Genomic DNA, 20,559 nt, shown 5'->3' with positions numbered 1-20,559 from the left:
AGGACTTTGACGTTCACTTCCTCGAAATCACCGTCTTCACGTCGTTATAGTGAAAGTAGTGATTAAAAACGTACGTGCACGGGATTTCTAGGAAAAACCGTACTGACGTGCTAAACCTTTTTTATTTATTTATTGACTATCGTGTATTAGTGCATTACTACAATACATGTTTAAACGTGGTACCCTTTTTGGCGATTTAAATGTATACAGCTTATGTGAAAATTAACATGCACCAGACTCGAACGCTCATTATAAGAAGGCTGGAAAACTGATATCAGATCAGCGAAAAGAGACTATATCTACTACAACTTTTTCAATAGCTTGTCTACTGCTGGATCGTATTAGGGTTTCTAATTCTGCTCCGGGAGTATCACTGTTGCGTCCCCCCTAAACACTCAACTCAGTATCTATTTAACAACAAAAAGGCTAATGGGGGTCTGTACTTGATCAGTAATACACATTACTGTAGCTCTGTTCGAAATAACATACTACATACTGCATACTGGACTCTGTATATACTGGATACTGCATACTGGTCCTCGTAGTAGTATGCAGTACAGTTTCCAGTATGCAACAAAAGCAAAGCATACTACGGGGTCACGTGAACGTAGCGTTGCATGATGGGATGCAGTACACCACGAAGATAGCTCTGTTCGCGTACTGGAATATTTTGCGGAAGTAGTAGGTCATCCGGGTATGTTTCGCGTACTGGAAATTTTCATTTTGGTCACATACTGCATACGGCATACTGATTTGGGGCTCGATCAGTACGCCAGTAGTATGTAGTAGGCTATTTCGAACACAGCCCATGAGTTTTAAATTGATGTGTTAGTCCTGCAGGGTCACCAGACCTGCTACCTGCAATTTATCTCCCACTCCAATCACCCTCACCCAAATCCACCTAATAATTGCCTGAGAAGCCTTAATTGGCTGGGTCAGGTGCAACTGATCACAGGTGATCTTGATGAAAGTTAAAACCCGTAGGTTAGGCAGATCTCCAAGGATAGTACCTAGTACATTAGACACAGGGCAAAGCTGGTGCTCTCTAGACTGGTTCTTAGACTGGTTCCTTTTCTACCCAGTTCAGTTTTTTTTTTTGCATCTTTCAAATTCTTCAAACTCTTCAGCTAGTGACGGATCTCTGTATGTGGCTAATGACGTGTGAGAGCAGAGTATTTATACAAATGTGACCAGCACTGATTTATACAGCTCTGTCCCTGAAAAGTTACCATCCTGAAAGCTTAGATCCACATTCTGCACAGAGGAAAACCTTCAAGAGTCGAGCTAGGCACCCAACCTACATGCTTTTAGTTCATGTCACTAGTGGGCGCTCACAGGGCTTTATGTGTGTTAATCAAGTGAAAATTCAGTGTAGTTATAGTAAACTTCCCTAAATTAAACACATTTTACTATTGCTTAAAAAAGAAAGGACTTGTCCAATCATAATTACAGCTAGGGTTAAATAATAAAAATTAAAACTATCAAGTGTAAATATATATATATATATATATATATATATATATATATATATATATATATATATATATATATATATATATATATATATATATATATATATATTTTTTAAATTCATTGCACATGACATGTTAGAGTCACCAATATGCATGTTTCACTTTCTCCCACCTTTCCTTTCTACTTAAGCCTTAAGGTGTCTTCTGTTTTTAGGTCAAATTGCAAATTTTGTTCCAGAGCTTCACCAATTTATCCCACTGCTCTGGATGTAAATTATTGATTTTGTGCTGTCATTCCTTTTAAATGTCTTTCTCTTCTGGCTGATTTCTCATGATAAAATGTCTCCACCTCCAAGCCCCTCCTGACCTATGTGAAGCATGCTTAAAGAAAAGGAAACAGAATGATGTGAAGAATCTTTTATGAAGTACAAAAAAGCAAAACTCCATTTAAACATGTTGCCACATATGCAAATGAAACGTATTTAAATGTATGTCCCAAAATGTGTAATATGTATGGGTAATATAGTTGGGATCATTACAGTTCAGATATATGTTTTTCTGCCATGCTAGTTATCTGTTCTACTAGCATATTTCTCAAAATAAGCAAAGCAATTTGGCAAAAGCTTTTATTATATTGGGTAAAATATCAAAATTAGAGAAACATGAAGATTACAATTTTTGATAGATACAGCTTTTAGAAAAGAATAGAAACCTTAGAGGTCCTTACTTCTATTAATCGTACTTCAGCATGTGTGTGTGTGTGTGTATATATATATATATATATATATATATATATATATATATATATATATATATATATATATAAATCTGAAGATGAATCTAGGTAAGTAACTCCAGTGTACTTAGGTAAGAAACAGAGATATTAAAAATTGTAGCGAAGTACACAAAGTTTCCAAAGATGTTTAAATCATAAGATTCATTCCATAGAGTTATGAAGTTCCAACAGTGTATCTCAGTTTTTTCCTTGAATTTTCCAGTTTCATTGCCGCCATAGCAACAACAGGATATGCAAAAAGATATATTATTAATGAAATGTCCACTAGTATTTAAATGCATTGCCACTGGAAATTACATTTCCATAATCCTAATGTTCCGAAGATGTTCAGCAAACCAATCAGTAAGCCTTATATTGGTTTATCTAATGGAAAGCTGATTACATCTCTTGAAAGAAATGCAACAGACAACTCCTGCTACGGTGCATGAGGATGAAGGGGTGATGACCCTTCTGACCCTTTTGTGCTCACCAATTGCAGGCTAAGGTTCCACAGTTGACATGTGAATGGTCAGTTATATTGCATTTGATGATCATGTCTTTAATGTTTTTGTCTCATTTATAAGAGATTAGTGGAGGGTCCTTATAAAGGGATGTGATGTCTGCATCATCCTGGAGGATCCTGAAGTGTTTCAGTGTGATATTAGACACTTTTATTTGTAGGGTGATGAGTCAGCACCAAAGGAATCCTTGTTGTCTTAATAGAAGATTTAGTCTTAAAGCAGATCATAGTTCAGTGTGTCCACTCTCTGAATAGGTAAAATATGTGCAAAGGCATCACCTATGACTTGCTTAGGAAAACCACAGTCTTGATGTTCACGCATTTCAGTACGTTTCTGGAGGAAGTCTTCATTGTCTGTACAAATGCACTTGAGTATTTGTGAGTTAGGAAGGTAAGTTTGAGTTTGCAGGCCGTGGAATGGGAAGAACTGATTTGTAGATAGGAATGAGAGTCTGTAGGTTTAGAATGGATGACAGTATTTATTCACTGAAACGTTCAAAAAACGTTCATGCCAGGATGTGCAACATTCCATGTGTATTCAAGAGCTGGTGAGACTTGAAGAAGGAACAAATTAACAGTTGGAGCTCTTCTAATGTAGCAATACCAAACATGTCATCAGTCTATCTCAGAATTTATAAGAGCAGTAAAAGTCTAGTGTATTTCTCAAAAAAATGTTTCTCAATAAACCCATCAAATAGTTTGGCATAAGATGATACCATTTTAGCACCCATGCGGTTTCGTACTTGTGAATAGTACTTGGAGTCAAAAGTAAAGCTGTTAGCAGGTAGCATATGTCCTTTCAGGCAGTCTGAAGGATTCATAGAAAGTCTGAAGAGTCTTTAACATACGTAAGGACTGAAAAATGTCATCCAAAAACGGGGATTATAATTTCTGTTGGGCAGAACAAGCAGATACAGTGGGATGTTCAGGATGATTTTCCTTATGAATTTTCGGGAGGAGATAGAAACGGCTACAGTGAAGATTAGAATCAGGGAGGTCTCATGATGAAATGGCTTGATTAATAGTGGTCTGAAAATATTACTCTATCTGTGGAGTGATATCAGAGCTGGTGTCAGAATGCTGGTTGATAAGTCTTTTCTAAACAACAGCTTCACTTTAATCCGCTGCTTCAATAATGTCACTTTTTTCGTGGAAGAGACTTAAAAGATTTAAAAAGTTCAATTAATTAATTAATTAATTAATTAAACAATTAATTAAACAATTAATCGATTTAATATATTACCTTTTCTAGTAGTTTTGTTAAAAGTTATGTTACTAATTTCTTTCATAGGAAGTCATATAAAAATCTAGTGCTTCAAATCAATCTCTATGAAGTGTGTGTGTGTGTGTGTGTGTGTGTGTGTGTGTGTGTGTATGCTTTGATGTTTATATATATGTAGGAGAGCAATAACTCAGCCGCTACCTCCTCCTTTGTGCAAGGAGAAACTGGAGGAGCAGTGCCAGAGCCCTGCAAAATGACCTCCAGCAGGCAACTAATATCCATGTTTCAGTTGTTAGAAACAGACTCCATGAGGGTGGTATGAGGGCCCGACGTCCACAAGTGGGGCTTGTGCTTATTGCCCAACACCATGCAGGACGATTTTCAGAGAACACCAAGATTGGCAGATTCACCATTGGCACCGTGTGCTCTTCTCGGATGAGAGCATGTTCATACTGAGCACATGTGACATAGTCTGGAGATGCTGTGGAGAACATTATGCTGCCTGTAACATCCTCCAGCATGACCGGTTAGGCAGTGGGTCAGTAAAGGTGTGAGGAGGCATTTCTTTGGAGGGCTGCACAGATCTCCATGTGCTAGCCAGAGGTACCCTGACTGCCGGGATGAGATCCTCAGACCCACTGTGAGACCATATGCTGGTGCAGTGGGCCCTGGGTTCCTTCTGATGCATGACAATGCTAGGCCTCATGTGGCTGAAGTGTGTCAGAAGTTCTTGTATGATGAAGGCATTGATGTTATGGACTGGCCTGCCTGTTCCCCAGACCTGAATCCAATCAAGCACAACTGGGACATCATGTCTTGTTCCATCCACCAACACCACATTGCACCACAGACTGTCCAGTTGACTGATGCTTTAATCCAGGTCTGGGAGGAGATTCCTCATGAGAACATCTGCCGCCTCACCACGATCACTCCCAGGTGTTGTAGGGAGGTCATACAGGCACGTGGAGGCCACACACACTACTGAGCCTCATTTTTACTTGTCTTGAGGAATTTCTATTGAAGTTGGATAAGCCTGTCATTTGATTTTCCACTTTGACTTTGAGTATGGTTAGGGTTATCCAGACCTCAATAGGATAATAATTTTGATTTACATTGATCATTTTTTGTTATTTTGTTCTCAAATAATAAATAAAATATTTCAACTGGAACTGGATTTTATTCATTGAGATCTATATTGAGTTTTAGATAGATAGATAGATAGATAGATAGATAGATAGATAGATAGATAGATAGATACCTTCACTCAACACTTTATGGTTTTTGAATATTATTTATGGCTATGGTATATTTACAGGATATATCCAATCAGCTGCCATCTGCCACTCAAAAATACCCAACAGTTGTTTTCTGGTACGGTGCAGTCCTTTGATGTAAATCTAGAGGATGACTACGTGTCTACTGGCATCCACAAGGCATTTCTTATAATTCAGATTAAAGCGAGAAGTGGCTACATGTCCATATACTATAATATGGAGCCATACGGTTTTCACCTGAAAAAGGTGTTTGCATATATGCCTTTTGTTTTTTGTGTTCATACCTCAAATGCCATATTTCAGAGTTCAGTATCCTGTGTTCAGTACATCAAGATTGGGGCAATGACTGCGGTTCAAAGACGAGTATCCAAAGGTCGCCAGCTGGCCCAAGAGCTCAAGTGGAGCCACTGGGATGTTGTGTGCAGTTGGGTGAGAACTCCACCAGGAGGAGCTCTAGAGGTCCACTCAGTAGCTTGCCGTAGTGCTTCAGTGTCTGGCTTAAGCTTTTTGTTTTTGACTGCGACAGGCTTGTACAGTCGGTGTCCTGCTGCTCTGGTGTGCTCTGCATAGAACAAACAGTATATATATATATTAGTGATTATATATTCACAAGATTATATATTCACAACTCAAGTTCTTGTGAGTTTTATTCAATGTCAGGATTAGTGATTATATATTATACTCACAAGAACTCAAGTTCTTGTGAGTTTTATTCAATGTCAGGATTTAAGATGCACGCAGCATTACAGAACAAATGTAGAACAAATCCCAAGTCACTAAACACGCCACGTCCAGGTCCGAGAGTATCTGGGTCGGGTGAGTGGCCACATTTGCCCCATGACTGTCAGTCATATATATATATATATACTATATATATATAATATATATAGTCACTATAATAACTATATATATTATAGTGACATTTAAGTAGAACCGACATGCATTTACACACACAACATACATATGCATATACGCCGTGTCTGCGCCAGGATCATTGCTCCACATTTTTAAAATATATATATATATATATATATATATATATATATATATATATATATATATATATATATATATATATCTGATATATAGGTATATATATTTACACACACACACACACACACACAATAGTTTAGTCAGGTGTGTGGAAAAAATGCAAAGCAAGTGGAAATGTTAATAGTTTATTTTTATTAATAAGCAAAATGCAATGTGTCACGATTGACCCCACCAATATCTATGTTCATATTCCATGTGCTCAGTGTTGTCATTTAAATTTTCATTCCTGTTTATTTGTAACTCCGCCCCTCATTAATGTTATCTGTGTCTGGTTTAGTTCCCTCATTATCTCATGTATTTTTACCCTGTGTTTTGTCTTGTGCTTTGCTGTTAAGTGATTTCAGTAATGCTACTGTTTTTTGTGGATCTTGTTAATGTTTATTCAATATTTATAATGTTTCATCTTGTCTTTGTTTTTTGTTTACTATGTCTCACCTGGTAATATGTGTTGGTCATGTCTCTGTATCTGATTCTACTGGTAAACTGACCCTGGACCATCTGCATGATTCTGACTATGGATTTGGCCTTAATAATCTAATAAATCTAGCTCTTTTCAACATATGCATCCGCCCCCTAATCAATCCATGTTACACAAAGTAGATAAACAAAAGAGAATTTGAAATCAAATTAATATTTGGTGTGACCACGATTTATATTCAAAACAACACTAATTCCTCCAGGTACATTTACACAACAGGTTTTGTAGGAACTCTGCAGGGAGATTGCTCCAAGGATCTTGGAGAAGAAACCTCAGATCTGCAGATGTAGGTTTGTGTCATGTATAACCCCACCCCCCTGTCAATCATGTTTGTTTAGTCACACCCCGTTCCATCCCCTTCAGCTGTGTCTCATTTGTAATTAGTTTGGGTATTTAGGTCTTTGATGTTCAGTCTTTGTTTGTGGGTTTTTGTCAGTATGGTGAGTGTGCATGTGGTTGTATTACGGGTTGTGAAAGTTACGGTTATTATATGCGAGTACGTTGGTCAATCTTGTCGGTATTTAGCAGTCTGTTGTAATTGGAGATCTTTGTTTTAGGTGTGTCTTTCGGTTATTCTGGTGTTTAGGTTATGTTTTATGTCCTTGAACATTGTTGTTTTGTTCATGATTTCTTGTGTCTGTTCTCTTGTTGTATGTATGTCCACTGTAAATTTGTGTGGAACCCCGTGTGTTCAAAGTAAAACCCATTTGTTAAAAAACTCATGCCCTCTGCAAACGTGTCCATCGTCTGATTGCACAACACCCGCCGCATCACAGCTTGCTTCTGTATCTTCATGTAATCCCAGACAGATAATGATGTTGAGATCAGGACCTGCAGGATCATTGTCCTGCTTCTGAATAAATCAGACACCAGTCAACCAGTCTCCTCCCTGATGGAACTGCATGATAAGTACCCGTATTCTCAGCATTGAGGGGGCTGTGGATCCCGGTAGAGAGTACGCTGTGCCCAATTGGCTGCCGCTTCTCGCCGGTGTGTGTGTGTGTGATTGGTTGACTGAGACTTGTACCTGTGTTAAAGTTGTAAAGTGCCTTGGGTATTCTGAAAGGCGCTATATAAATTGAACATTCATTCATTCATTCATTCATTCATTTATTGAGGACACCAGTCATGTTGACCCCCAACCCAATTTTCTGAAATGCAGCTCCAGACTTACAAAGAACCTCCACCACGCTTCACTGTTGCCTGCAGACACTCACTGAACTGCTCTCCAGCACGTCAGCAAATAAACCGTGGATGTCACTCCAGAGCACCTGACATTTGTACGCGTCCCATTGAAAGCATGACATTTTGGACACAATTCTTTCATAAAGACAGCTTCTTGCCAGACTTCAAACAGAAGATAAATATTTCTCAGCTTTTATTCACATTTTAACAAAAAATGGCATGTCCAAAATTATTCATACCCTTCTCAATAATTAATTGAAAAGCCTTTTATTGGCTATTACAGCAATCAAACGCTTCCTGTAATTGCTGACCAGCTTTTTGCATGTCTCCACTGGTATTTTTGTCCATTCATCTTTAGTGATGAGCTCCAACTTTGAGGTTGGAGGGTCTCCTTGCCATCACCCTGATCTTTAACTCCCTCCACAGATTCTCAATTGGATTCAAGTCAGAATATAAAAAATATGTTTAACAATTTATTCTGGGTCCGGATGGGATGGCATTTGGGTCTGTATCTGGACTGAGGTCCGTTGGTTGTGGACCACGGAAATAGAAATTTGAGTTAATCAGGAATGAGATTGGGTCCGGACAGGACTGTGTTCGGGTCCGGATCCGGACCGCAGTCCACCTGTTAGTGACCTCTGGTATAGAACTTTGGATTTTCCCATATACTGTGACAGTTTTCAAAGGGTATGAATAATTTTGGACATGCCACTTTTTGTTCAAATGTGAATAAAAGCTGAGAAATATTTTTTCCCACAATGATGCCTCTTGTACATCATCGTATTATCTCCTGGGAGATGCCTGTGTCATTTCTAGTCAAAAATATAATTTCTGGTTAAATAAAAGTAAATTTAAGTCAAAATTTGCCAGGAGTATGAATACTTTCGGGCATGACTGTGTATATATATATATATATATATATATATATATATATATATATATATATACTACCCTCCATTGGATTATCAAAATGATACGATTGCTAGTTATGTGTGCATATTTACATTAGATATTGATATTGAAGCCAGTGATGTCTAAACCCTACCAATAATTTAGACCTCAATGTATCAGAACAGTTTCCTTTCTCCCAATATCTGATCCAGCCTTTTTATTCTCTGATATCATCCCCATTCTGAGATATAGTGTTGGATTGGTGCCATCTTATACAGCATACTTCACAGTAAACATTGTTTTTATTGCATCTTGATACTCTTATAAAGCTTTTGTACAATGGTAGCTACACGCACACACATATCTATGCACACATGCCCACCTGTGAACAGGTGCTGGTTTTGGTGTTGTCTAGGCTGCTGAGTATGTGTCGGTGGTTTTGCATGTTGTGGTCCAGTCTCCGCAGTATGGAGGTTTGGCAGGGAAGGTGCGAATGATCTCGGACTGACCTGAGGCCCTGCAGCAGAACACCCAGAGCAGCACACACCGACGACAGCTTCTGCTGGAGCTACAACAGGTGGTGGGGGTTAGGGTGGGGAGTGGAAGAGGGGAAGAAAGAGTGAAAAGAGCATGTTACTCAGTTATCTAAACACAAAACCAGCTACCGATGTCCAAGTTCCACTTTACTTACAAACTTTACTACCAATGCAGCCCCAGATTTCTTTGGTTTGCTGCTGTACTCACGTTTTGTCTCCATGTCCGTCCTCTATTCCTACCACTGATTTATTCCATCACTGGTACGTCAGCAAGTAATTATCATTTACAAGTGCGGACAGGAACTTCAATGCTGCTTTCGTGCTTCTATTTTGTGTTTCTAATTTTGCTGTTTCAGGTACTTTCCCACCATTTTAGCCATTCCAGCCTATCACATAATTTTCCAGTGTCACACAGGAACAGCCAACCAAGCAGGACAGTCACATGCTTCCTCCAAGTCACATGCAACCAATCACCACATCTGTTCACATTAAAGATCATGCAACATGAATTCACAGACACCTGCGATTGGCCAATTTCACTGTAGTTGACAGAATCGGGTAAGTATGCCACCCCACCTTCCTGAGAGACACCAGTTTTGCTCAGGCTCCCAGCATAAAGGAAGATTGATGTCCTGATGGCAGAGCAAACACCATTTTCTTCCACCACTCTATTTGGCTCTGATGCAACTGAGACACTAAATTAAGATTGCAATTATAGTTCAGTTAAAATGTGTGATAACTTACTGCAAGGGTGAGAAAAATCTGTTATTTTCCCCCAGTATCATAAGCCATTAAATGGAACATTACTTACTGATTTATCATTTTACCTTGTCTGGCCCACAAGCATAGCTCAAACAATAAATGTAATGATAACTTTTATCTTATTGCTATTCATCATGTCACTTTTACAACCTTTTCTCACAAAGTGGAGAGACTAGTTTATGTGGCATATGGCTGAAACTGTAAAGTTAAGGCTAAACAATATTCCCAATTCAGAAGGAACAATATGAAGTCACTGTGCGTGTAGCAGAGATGTGAACAAAGGACAGTTCGAGGTATGTTTTTGGCCTAAAGTGATGAGCTGTGATACTCACAGACTTTTTGTCCCATGATGCTTTGTGTATGCGGATGCAGGGAAGCTGGATACAATGCTGGAGTTGATCAGAACCAGTGCAGCTATCCTGAGTTTGAAGAAAGCAAATGTTACAAGTTTTTTTGGCTAAATAATTTTCCACTCATATTTGTATTCAAAATCAAATGTAATAGCATGTCAATTGTCCATGAGATGGTCGATCATTAAATGGCAGATGTTTTTTGGAATTAACAACGTTCGGTGTAACGTTCAGAATTTCCAGTAGGAGTAAACATCAGTTCGGGCTCACACCGGCCTATATAAATGCCTAATGAGTCCTCCATGCCTCTAATGAAACCCATGATTTGTTCCACTTTGCCAGGCCACAGTACATTCCACCCACCCTTAGCTCACCTGACGGAAAGGCAAAAGATAATGTGACTACTGATAGTTCAACATAAGGTCATAGGCTAGATGAGAAAATGACAAAGCCACTTTATTTTGAACCAACACATTTCAGCCTCCTGCTTGCATACGCATTTGAGAATGTGAAATATCAAAAGATACATTTTTTAACAACCAGTAAAATGGCTACAACACCCACATCCACATGTAGGCAATACTTCGCGATGAGAGAGAGAACTGTGCCAGTAATATAGGGAAGGACTTATCAAAAACAGGTGCAGGTCAATAATGAGGGGAGGAGGATCTGGGCAGGTGTCGATAGGGATTCTCGGTGTTGGAGTCCCTGGGGTCGTGTAGCATGACAGTGAACAGGTGCTTCAAAATAGGGAAGCCAATGTAATCACTAAAGCATGAAAATGTTGCAGTAAATATTATTTACACAAACACCAACTATGAAGCAATACATCTATATGTGATTTTTCACTGCAATTGAAATTTGTCCAAATGGTTGTGTGCAATTACAACACACTAGTGATCACTAAGGGGCTGTGGTGCACCCATGCCCAGAGCGGTGGGCAGCCCAGAGCGGTGGGCAGCCCGGGGAGCAGTTGGGGTTAGGTGCCTTGCTTAAGGGCACCTCAGTCATGGCCTCAGGCCTGGGACTCAAACCCACAACCCTCCGGTCACAATCAACAACAACAAATCGTTGTTGCGATTTGATATGTATTTGATCCCTAAAATTGTGTTGTAAACTGTGTAGGGAGATTTTTGTTCATTGTGAGAAAACACCCCTATATCTGGTAGAGATTGCCACCACACAGACCACATGAGCATTTGCTAATTCTCTTACCAATCTTAATCACGGGGAGTATCCTTGGTTATGGAGGAAAGTGACTAATCTTTTTTTTTCTTTCTGTCATTTGTTTTGTATAGTAGCCACTACTATATGGTGATTTTTTAATTTTTAATTAGGTTGTGATTTAATTTTCACCTCTTTACTAGGAAGCAGAGCTAGGTCATTACACCTTCAAGCTTCTTTTTCTGTATCAAAAAAAAAAACCCAAAACAATCATTTTTGGTTGGGTGTTCTTATACAGATTGGATTAGATTAGATTAGTTCTTTATTGATCCCTTTAGGAGGTTTCATTCAGGGAAATTATAGCCTATATAGGAAGTCCCACATGTTAACAAAAGCTAACCATCATCAGAGATACCATACTCAAGCCCAAGAAATAGTAACAAACATGTTAATATAACTGGTAATTCAAGCTGACTTGCAGATTAAGCTGTACTTACATTTACATTTGTGGCATTTGGCAGACACCCTTATCCAGAGCGACTTACATTTTTCTCTCATTTTTTTTATACAAGTGAGCAATTGAGGGTTAAGGGCCTTGCTCAGGGGCACCTCAGTCATGGCCTCAGGTCTGGGGATTGAACCCACAACCCTCCAGTCACAAGACCAGTTCCCTAACCATCAGGCCATGACTGCCCTGTACTTGTTGACTTCAAGGCAAAGGGTTAATTAAGAGTATTGTCATTATTATTAGGAGAGCTGGTCCTATCAGGTAACATGGAGAGAATTCACATCCAATCCATAGTGACTGTCCACTGTAGTCCCCAAGAGCTGAGTACTAGGCCCTCTTCTTTTTGTATACTTGCTCTCTTGGTGATGTATCTTCTCATGGGTTCTTCTACTACTGCTATGCTGACAACAACCAATTAATTCTCTCCTTCCCCTCACTGACACTTACAGTATGTTCCCAGGTGTATCTCAGCATGCTTGACTGACATTGCATCATGGATTACAGCCCACAACTTGAAGCTCAAGCCCAGCAAAATTGAACTTCTGTACATCCCAGGAACTCCCAAGCCTCACCATGACCTCACATTTTCCTTCAAGAATTCCCTGGTGTTGACAGGGAAGGCTCTTGACATTATCTTTTGATTTATTTATGGAGTTTCTATTTCAGTCATGTTTGATCATCTTGTAGCAGTAGCACAAACACCCCAGGAATCCCTTTTGCATCAGTGAATTTTGTGACTCTAAAGCCACTGCATCATCTGTCACATGGACTGAATGTATTTCATTTGCCCACTGTGGATGTGTGAGAAAAACTGTACTTTGTGGCACACGGCAACCAGATGTGATTACCAGAGAAGTGTTCAATAAAACCAGTGTGTTACGAATAGGGTGTCTGCTAACTAGAGTGGTTTATTATGTTGACAAATGTCACATGGTGTCAGAAGCAAAAGCGTGTGGACGTGTGTTTGAGAGGACTGAATTGTGCATCGCCATGGCAAAGTTCACACCGCTGGAGCAGTTCGACTTTTCCAAACCTGAAGCTTGGCCCGACTGGAAACAGAGGTTTGCCAGGTATTGAGTAGCTTCGCTGCTTATGGAGGACGAGACGTCAGGCAGCTCTGTGAGCTAGCCGAGAATTGTGATTTTGGGGCCCAAAAAAGACGAGTATATGCGCGACCACATAGTGATTGGAAATTTGTGACACTGCAGACTGCCATTGAAATGGCCTGACATTGTGAATGAATAAGAACGCAAAACATGAGGGGAGGCGTGGAGCATGTGGCTAACATAAAATCAGAAAGACAGAACTAAAAAGGGCTGGACATCTGGCAAACATGAACAAAAAGATGAGAAAGGGAGTATGCACAAGGTGCGAGTGAAGCCATGCCGACAGTGAGCAATGTCCTGCAAAAGGAAATGAAATGTAGCAAAACTGGCCACTTTGCTGCAGCGTTTTATTCAAAGACAGCTGTGCAGGAGATAACTGAAGCTAAAGAGGATGACAGTTTGTTCTCAGGATCGGTTGGAACAAAGCACATATGCATGGTTAGCAGAGAAAGAGCCACTTTGGCGCACCACCATAATTGTAGCAGTCTCGTTTAAAATGGACTCCGGTGCCAACACTTCAGTGACGTCCGAGGCTACCTATAAAGCGTTACAGAACAAACCTAAAGTCCTGGTGGTGTTGTGACCACAAGGGGGCAGTTTTTTGAGCCAAAATGAAAGCTCATGTCAATGGCAGCCTACGTGTAGTCGTATTGTAGTGGTCAAAATAAACGAAGGCAAGGTAAGTTTATTTATATAAAAAATAAAAATAAACTAGTTGCCAACTAAAATTAGCTTTATTAAGTGCATTGACGAGATTAGTACATTTAGTGGACTATTCACCCATTATCTGTACTTGTTAATCCCGCTAGTCATGGTTAGAAGTAGGCTGGAGCCAATCCCAGCAGCTCGGGACGAAGGCAGGGTACACCATGGGCAGGTCGCCCATCCACCACATGGAGCACACGCACACACATGCACACACACACACACACACAGACCCATCCATTCATTCATCTATGGGCAATTTAGAGTTACCAATCAACCTACCATGCATGTCTTTGGACTGTGGGAGGAAACCGGAGTACCCGGAGGAAACCCACGCAGGCACAGGGAGAACATGCAAACTCCACACAGAGCAGCCCAGACCGAGAATCGAACCCAGACCACCTTGCTGTGAGGTGACAGTGCTAACCACCACACCACCATGCCGCCCGTTTGGTGGACTAGGTACACTAAAAGAAGAACCAGTGAAAATCACCCTGAAAGCTGACACACAGCCATACAGTATAGCTAGGTCTAGCTTCATTATAGCTAGCTAGCTCACGAGGGCCATCAAGGACTTAATGTCGAGGGCGGTATAGGGGTGCTATGGGGTGGCCAGACATCGCCAGCAAAGGGAAAAATCTGGTGTTGTCGAGTAAACATTGCAATATTCACAGATCGAGCCAGAACAGAGAAGCATTAAATACCAGACCCTTGCCAGACCTACCATGGAAGAGACTCACTGCTGACCTGTGCGCTGCTGACCTTAATCGTGACAGACTATTTCTCCAGATGGCTCAATATATTAGATTTGACAAAGACAAATTCGGAAAAGCATCTTCACACGCTTTGGAAGTTCTGGAGGAGATTGTGACTGATAATGGCCCTCAATTTTCAGTTGAACAGTTCAGGAACTTTGCAGCGGAGTATGATGTTTAACATGATACATCAAGCCCACATTTCCCACAGTCCTACGGCATGGCCGAATGAACTGTGAAGACCGCAAAGTATATCTTGAAGCAAGATGACCCCCTCCTAGCTCTCCTGAGTTACCGCTCAACCCCAACAAAGGAAAGTCCGTCCAAGCTGTTGATGGGTTGAGAAGTTTGTACAACACTCACAGTACTGAAGGAGAGTCTGCGGTCGATGTGGCCTAATTCAGAGACCATTAAAGCAAATGACACCAAAGCAAAACAACGCTACAAAAAGTACTACAACCTCAGGTACTCTACTAAGTCTCTTCTACCACTAATCATAGGTGATAAAGTTAGGCTGAATATTGATGGCAAAAAGGCTTGGACAACTGTAGCGACTGTGCGGCGTTGGAAGGCAACACTGGAGACTTTACACTGGGGACTGAGTGGGACGACACACCTCGGAGAAACCGGCGCCACCTCCAGCTGGTGAATTAGGAGCTGTACACACCTCCACAGATGAACGCTTCCCAACTAGATGGTCAACATGGACCGCAAGAGCAACGAAAGCAGGTTCTTAGCACCACTAGGAGCGACATTCCTGTTGACTCCCCTGATTCCCCTCAACCCCCAAGTCAAGTGATCACCAGGTTTAGCAGAATTGTTAAATCTAGCCCTAGGTACACTAGTTAGCTGAGATGGTGGACTTCGAGGGCAGAATAATCCCAGCTCCATCTTAAGGGATAGTGGTAGTCTACCCACACCCTTATTCAGTTATCAGAAAAACCAGGGGAGATGTCATATAGAGTGAACGTGTTTTAGTTGAATCACTTACCCACTGCGCAAGCATGAAAAAAACTATACTTTGTGGCGCTTGGCAACCAGATGTGATTGCCAGAGAAGTGTTCAATAAACCAGTGTGTTATGAATAGGGTACCTGCTGAGTAGAGTGGTTTATTAAGTTGACAAATGTCACATGGTGTCAGAAGCAAAAGCGTGTGGACGTGTTTGAGAGGACTGAATTGTGCATTGCCATGGCAAAGTTCACACCGCTGGAGCAGTTTGACTTTTCCAATCCTGAAGCTTGGGCTGACTAGAAACAGAGGTTTGCCAAGTATAGAGTAGCTTCACTGCTTACGGAGGACGAGACATCAGGAAGCTCTATGAGCTAGCCGAGAATTGTGATTTTGGGGCCCAAAAAAGATGAGCAAATGCGCAACCACATAGTGATTGAACGGCTACATGTTGTCGTATTGTAGTGGTCAAGATTAACGAAGGTCAGGCAAGGCAAGTTTATTTATATTTTTAAAATATGAAGAAACTAGTTGCCAAACAGTGGCAACAAAATTGAGCTTTATTAAGTGCATTGACAAGTTTAGAACATTTAGTGGACTATTCTTCCATTATCTGTACCTGTTAATCCCACTAGTTGGAGTAGTGCTGGAGCCAATCCCAGCAGCTATGGGCAAAGGCAGGGTACACCATGTGCAGGCTGCCAATCCACCACATGGCAAACACACACACACCTATCTATGGGCAATTTAGAGTTATCAATCAACCTACCATGCATGTCTTTGGACTAGGGCTGCACGATTAATCGTATTTTTATCGTTATCACGATGTGAAGTTTCACGATAAACACATCGAAAGAGCCACGATAACTCCTTGAATAACAGCAAACTCTAATTGCGTTATCCTCGTCCAGCAATAGAGGGAGCTATTCGCGCTGCAGACTATGATCACGTGACGTAAGTAGGCAAGAGGCACAGTGAGGCAGAGTTGCCAGGTTCGCGGTTTTCACGCCAAATTGGGCTTGTTTGAAAATCCAGCCGCGGGTAAAAATTCTGGGGCCGCGGGGTGCGGTTTTTGGGCTACTTTTGAGTTGGGCTACTGCGGAAGTTACAAGTCAACACTAAGAATCGATCGCGATATAATACTTAATTTGTCTCCAGTTCACCCTCGCAACAACCCCCCATCCCCCCACCCCCCCGCCGACAACTTACACTCGCAGATTTTGTGCGGTAAACTTTTGTAGGACCTGGCAACCCTGGAGTGAGGTGAACACGCTCATCAGACACGCGATTTGGTTTAAGCCTGGTTTACACTTGATGCGGCGCGAGGGTCCGGGAGACGAAAATAACGTAATCGCGGTGGCTTCGCCCGTGTGCAATTGCCTCGCGCGCTGTCGATTCACGAGGTCGTGCACCTCTCGAATTTTGTAAGTTCGCGCGCGCAGCGTCTCGGCGCAATAAGAACAGTCATGTTTGCAGGGTTCATACACCTATACAAGGTGGAATTCAAGCACTTGTAGGCCTATGTCACTTTCAAGGTCCATTTCAATAATTCCCAGCACGTTATTGAATTAAATATTTATACATATACTCTAAATGATTCGAAATAATTCGCTTTTTTATCACATTATTTAATGTTATTATTTATTTAAAGTTCGCGCGCACCGCGTCTCGGCGCAATAAGAACAGTCATGTTTGCAGGGTTCATACACCTATACAAGGTAGAATTCAAGCACTTGTACGTCACTTTCAAGGTCCATTTCAATAATTCCCAGCACGTTATTGAATTAAATATTTATACATATACTCTAAATGATTCGAAATAATTAGCTTTTTTATCACATTATTTAATGGATATTTATTTTCAAAACGCCCAATCTTAACGTCTTCACGTTCTCTCATGTTTCGTCCTGGAATTACAAGAGGCTCGTATTTGTTAACGTAATACAAGAGAATTGTTCAGTCAGACAGATATTTGTTGTGAAACGAAGTAGTTACAATTTCAAGCATTTTCAAGTACTTTAGCCTAAATTCCAGCACTTTTCAAACCTGAAACACAAAACAACATTAAAATTGGTCAGGTAAAAGTTCATTCCCCTGTATTTGAGGGGTGTTTTTTTATACTACTAGGCCTACATATCGTTTCGGACAACACTGCAAAGAATGTGACACGGCAAGATTAAACGCTTCCGCCGTTCGCGGAGGTTAACGAGGTGTGCGGAGTCGCTCACTCGTGAAAGTATAAACCTAGATTGAATCTATTGTTGAACAAACCTGCAAAATACTTGGAATTATTCTGGATTCATTACACAGTAAAAAACAAAACAAATTAACGTGCTGCTGTTCAGAGAGACACTATATTTTTAATTTAGTGTTTTTAATTTAATTTAATCTTAATTTATCATGGTTCACATCGATATCGGGATATCCAACAATGTTATCACACATCGCAATTCTAGTCCATATCGTGCACCCCTACTTTGGACTGTGGGAGGAAACCGGAGTACCCAGAGGAAACCCACACAGACACAGGGAGAACATGCAAACTCCACACAGAGCAGCCCAGACCGAGAATCGAACCCAGATTGCCTTACTGTGAGGCGACAGTGCTAACCACCATACCACCATGCCGCCCATTTAGTCGGCTAGGTACACTAAAAGGAGAACCGGTAAAAATCACCCTGAAAGATAGCGCACAGCCACACAGTATAGCTAGGTCACGACAGGTTCCAATTCTCCTGTTCCCTAAAGTTGAAGATGAGCTAAAGAGAATGGAATTGATAGAATAGAAAAGGTGACTGATCCAAGTCAATGGTCTTAATGAGCCTACTAGGAGCGACGTTCCTGCTGACTCCCCTGAGTCCCCTCAACCCCCAAGTCAAGTCATCACCAGGTTCAGCGGGATTGTTAAAACTAGCCCTAGGTACACTAGTTAGCTGAGATGGTGGACTTCAAGGGCAGAATAATCCCAGCTCCATCTTAAGGGATAGTGATCGTCTACCCACACCCTTAGTCAGTTATCAGAAAAAACAGGGGAGATGTCACATGGAGTGAACGTGTTTTAGTTGTCTCACTTACCCACTGCGCAAGCATGACAAAAACTGTACTTTTTGTTGCTTGGCAACCAGATGTGATTACCAGAGAAGTGTTCAATAAAACCAGTGTGTTAATAGGGTGTCTGCTGACTAGAGTGGTTTATTATGTTGACAAATGTTACATCATCTCCCCCACTTTAGGCTCACTGACTGAGCTGCAAGGATTGGGGACATGATGATGACCAAGCCTATTAGCTTGGAGCAAAGCTTGTATTGGCTGAGACATGACAGCCACTCCACCTCGTCCTAGTTGATGCTGCTGACTCTAGACTCTGATTTGGTAACGTTGGCATGATTGGCCAACTCAATTTTGAGATCACTCTCATTTTCTTTAAAAAAGCCAGTCTGCTTGATATCTTTCTGACTCTACGGCTTGTTGAACATGAAGAGCGAGATGTTCTGGATTGACTTTGAGACAGGACTGAGCCTGTTCTAACACCATTTATACACACAATTAAAACAATTATAGCTGAAGAACACAGGATTAACAGGAACCAGCAGTATTCAGTTTCTGGAACATAACTAGACAATTCTACACTTTACTATCAGGACTGATATCTGATATTTTCATCCTGAAGAAATCCTATCTCATTATTATTGATGCATCACCAAAATAAAAGATGTTAATCAGATATTGCAAACCTGATATTTTGAGGGTATGATATTTTTATAATTTCGGCAAGCTTTCTATTGGTATTGCCAAAAATTTCCTTGCAGCAGAGGCAGGTGGCGTTTCTGGACAGCAAGTGCTACAATCATGTAGCACTGGCCACATTAAGTGCCACGATTATGTGGCAGCTGCCACAAGGTGCCATATCTGTGTGGCACAGAGGACACTTTGTGCTGCTTACATGCCAAACAGGGGCCGTATAAATAATGAATAATAATGAAATAATGGTTTCAGGGTTAGAACACATATATCATCGATTTCATGCTTTTAAGGACTGCTAAAGATAAAGAACTGTAAGTGAACATGTGAGAGAAAGATTTCCTCATTCGTTAATTTGATACTCTTATCGGGCGATATAAAAATTATCGCCGTTAATCTATTCTTAACGTTGGGTTGGGAACTGGGTCAAAATGGGTAAGCAAACTATGATGACTTTCAACTTGATAGTTTAGCTCGGCTGTATTCCTAACCAAATTGCACAGTAGGGGCGAGAACGAGTTTTCAAACCTGTGAATTACAAATCGTACGTGTGTTTACATGGATGCAGCCACGAAGTCGCCCGGTTTGCTTCGTGGAAAATTCATTTTTATGAACGTAAAGTGTTACCGGAGCGGAGCTCGGAGCGGTCGTTTTCTGCATGGTCCTAGCGCTAGATTCATCTCTATTTAAATATTTCTTTTAAACCGTTAAAACTGCAGAGGACCAAAACCGGCTTTTGAAAAAGTCCCCCCAAATTACGTCTGTGAGTTTAAATGTACTACAAGTTGGCTTACATTTCAAATATCATGTTTAGCTGAATAAACATATTATCAACCCCTTTTAATGTACAGTATGTAGGCTTACAATTTCATGTTTAACTGAATAAACCGTTGAACTCGAGTATCCTACATTTTATTGAGCATGTTTTTTTTCTTCAAGTATCAAAGTAGAACAGCTTTCTCAAGCAGTCATTGATGCATTTTGGAAACAGGAGATGAGCCCCCCTGGTCTAATGCACCCTCTGTATTAAGAAACTCAAAAAACTGACTTTTAGTCATTACTTGGGTAGCACGCATATGAGCCATTTTAATCTAGATTAATCTAGATTAATC

At 40.7% G+C, this 20,559-nt stretch overlaps 1 protein-coding gene across 1 annotated transcript in view; it reads right to left on the bottom strand.

Annotated features, from left to right (window-relative positions):
• Positions 1–2,325: 2,325 nt before the first annotated feature.
• Positions 2,326–20,559, bottom strand: part of LOC143500333 (uncharacterized) — a 33,904-nt gene continuing 15,670 nt past the window's right edge. Inside the window, exons 3-5 of the mRNA XM_076994444.1 lie at positions 10,501–10,587; positions 9,253–9,438; positions 2,326–5,825 (exon numbers count right to left, since the gene is read on the bottom strand). Of these exons, the coding sequence (XP_076850559.1) occupies positions 5,658–5,825; positions 9,253–9,438; positions 10,501–10,587 (441 nt within the window). The 3' untranslated portion in view covers positions 2,326–5,657. The remainder of the gene's footprint in view (positions 5,826–9,252; positions 9,439–10,500; positions 10,588–20,559) is intronic.

This window comes from Brachyhypopomus gauderio, unplaced genomic scaffold (genome assembly GCF_052324685.1).
Source record: "Brachyhypopomus gauderio isolate BG-103 unplaced genomic scaffold, BGAUD_0.2 sc141, whole genome shotgun sequence".
Taxonomy (NCBI): domain Eukaryota; kingdom Metazoa; phylum Chordata; class Actinopteri; order Gymnotiformes; family Hypopomidae; genus Brachyhypopomus; species Brachyhypopomus gauderio.
The sequence above is the reverse complement of the archived record's forward strand: the minus strand, read 5'-3'. Positions and strand labels throughout refer to the sequence as shown.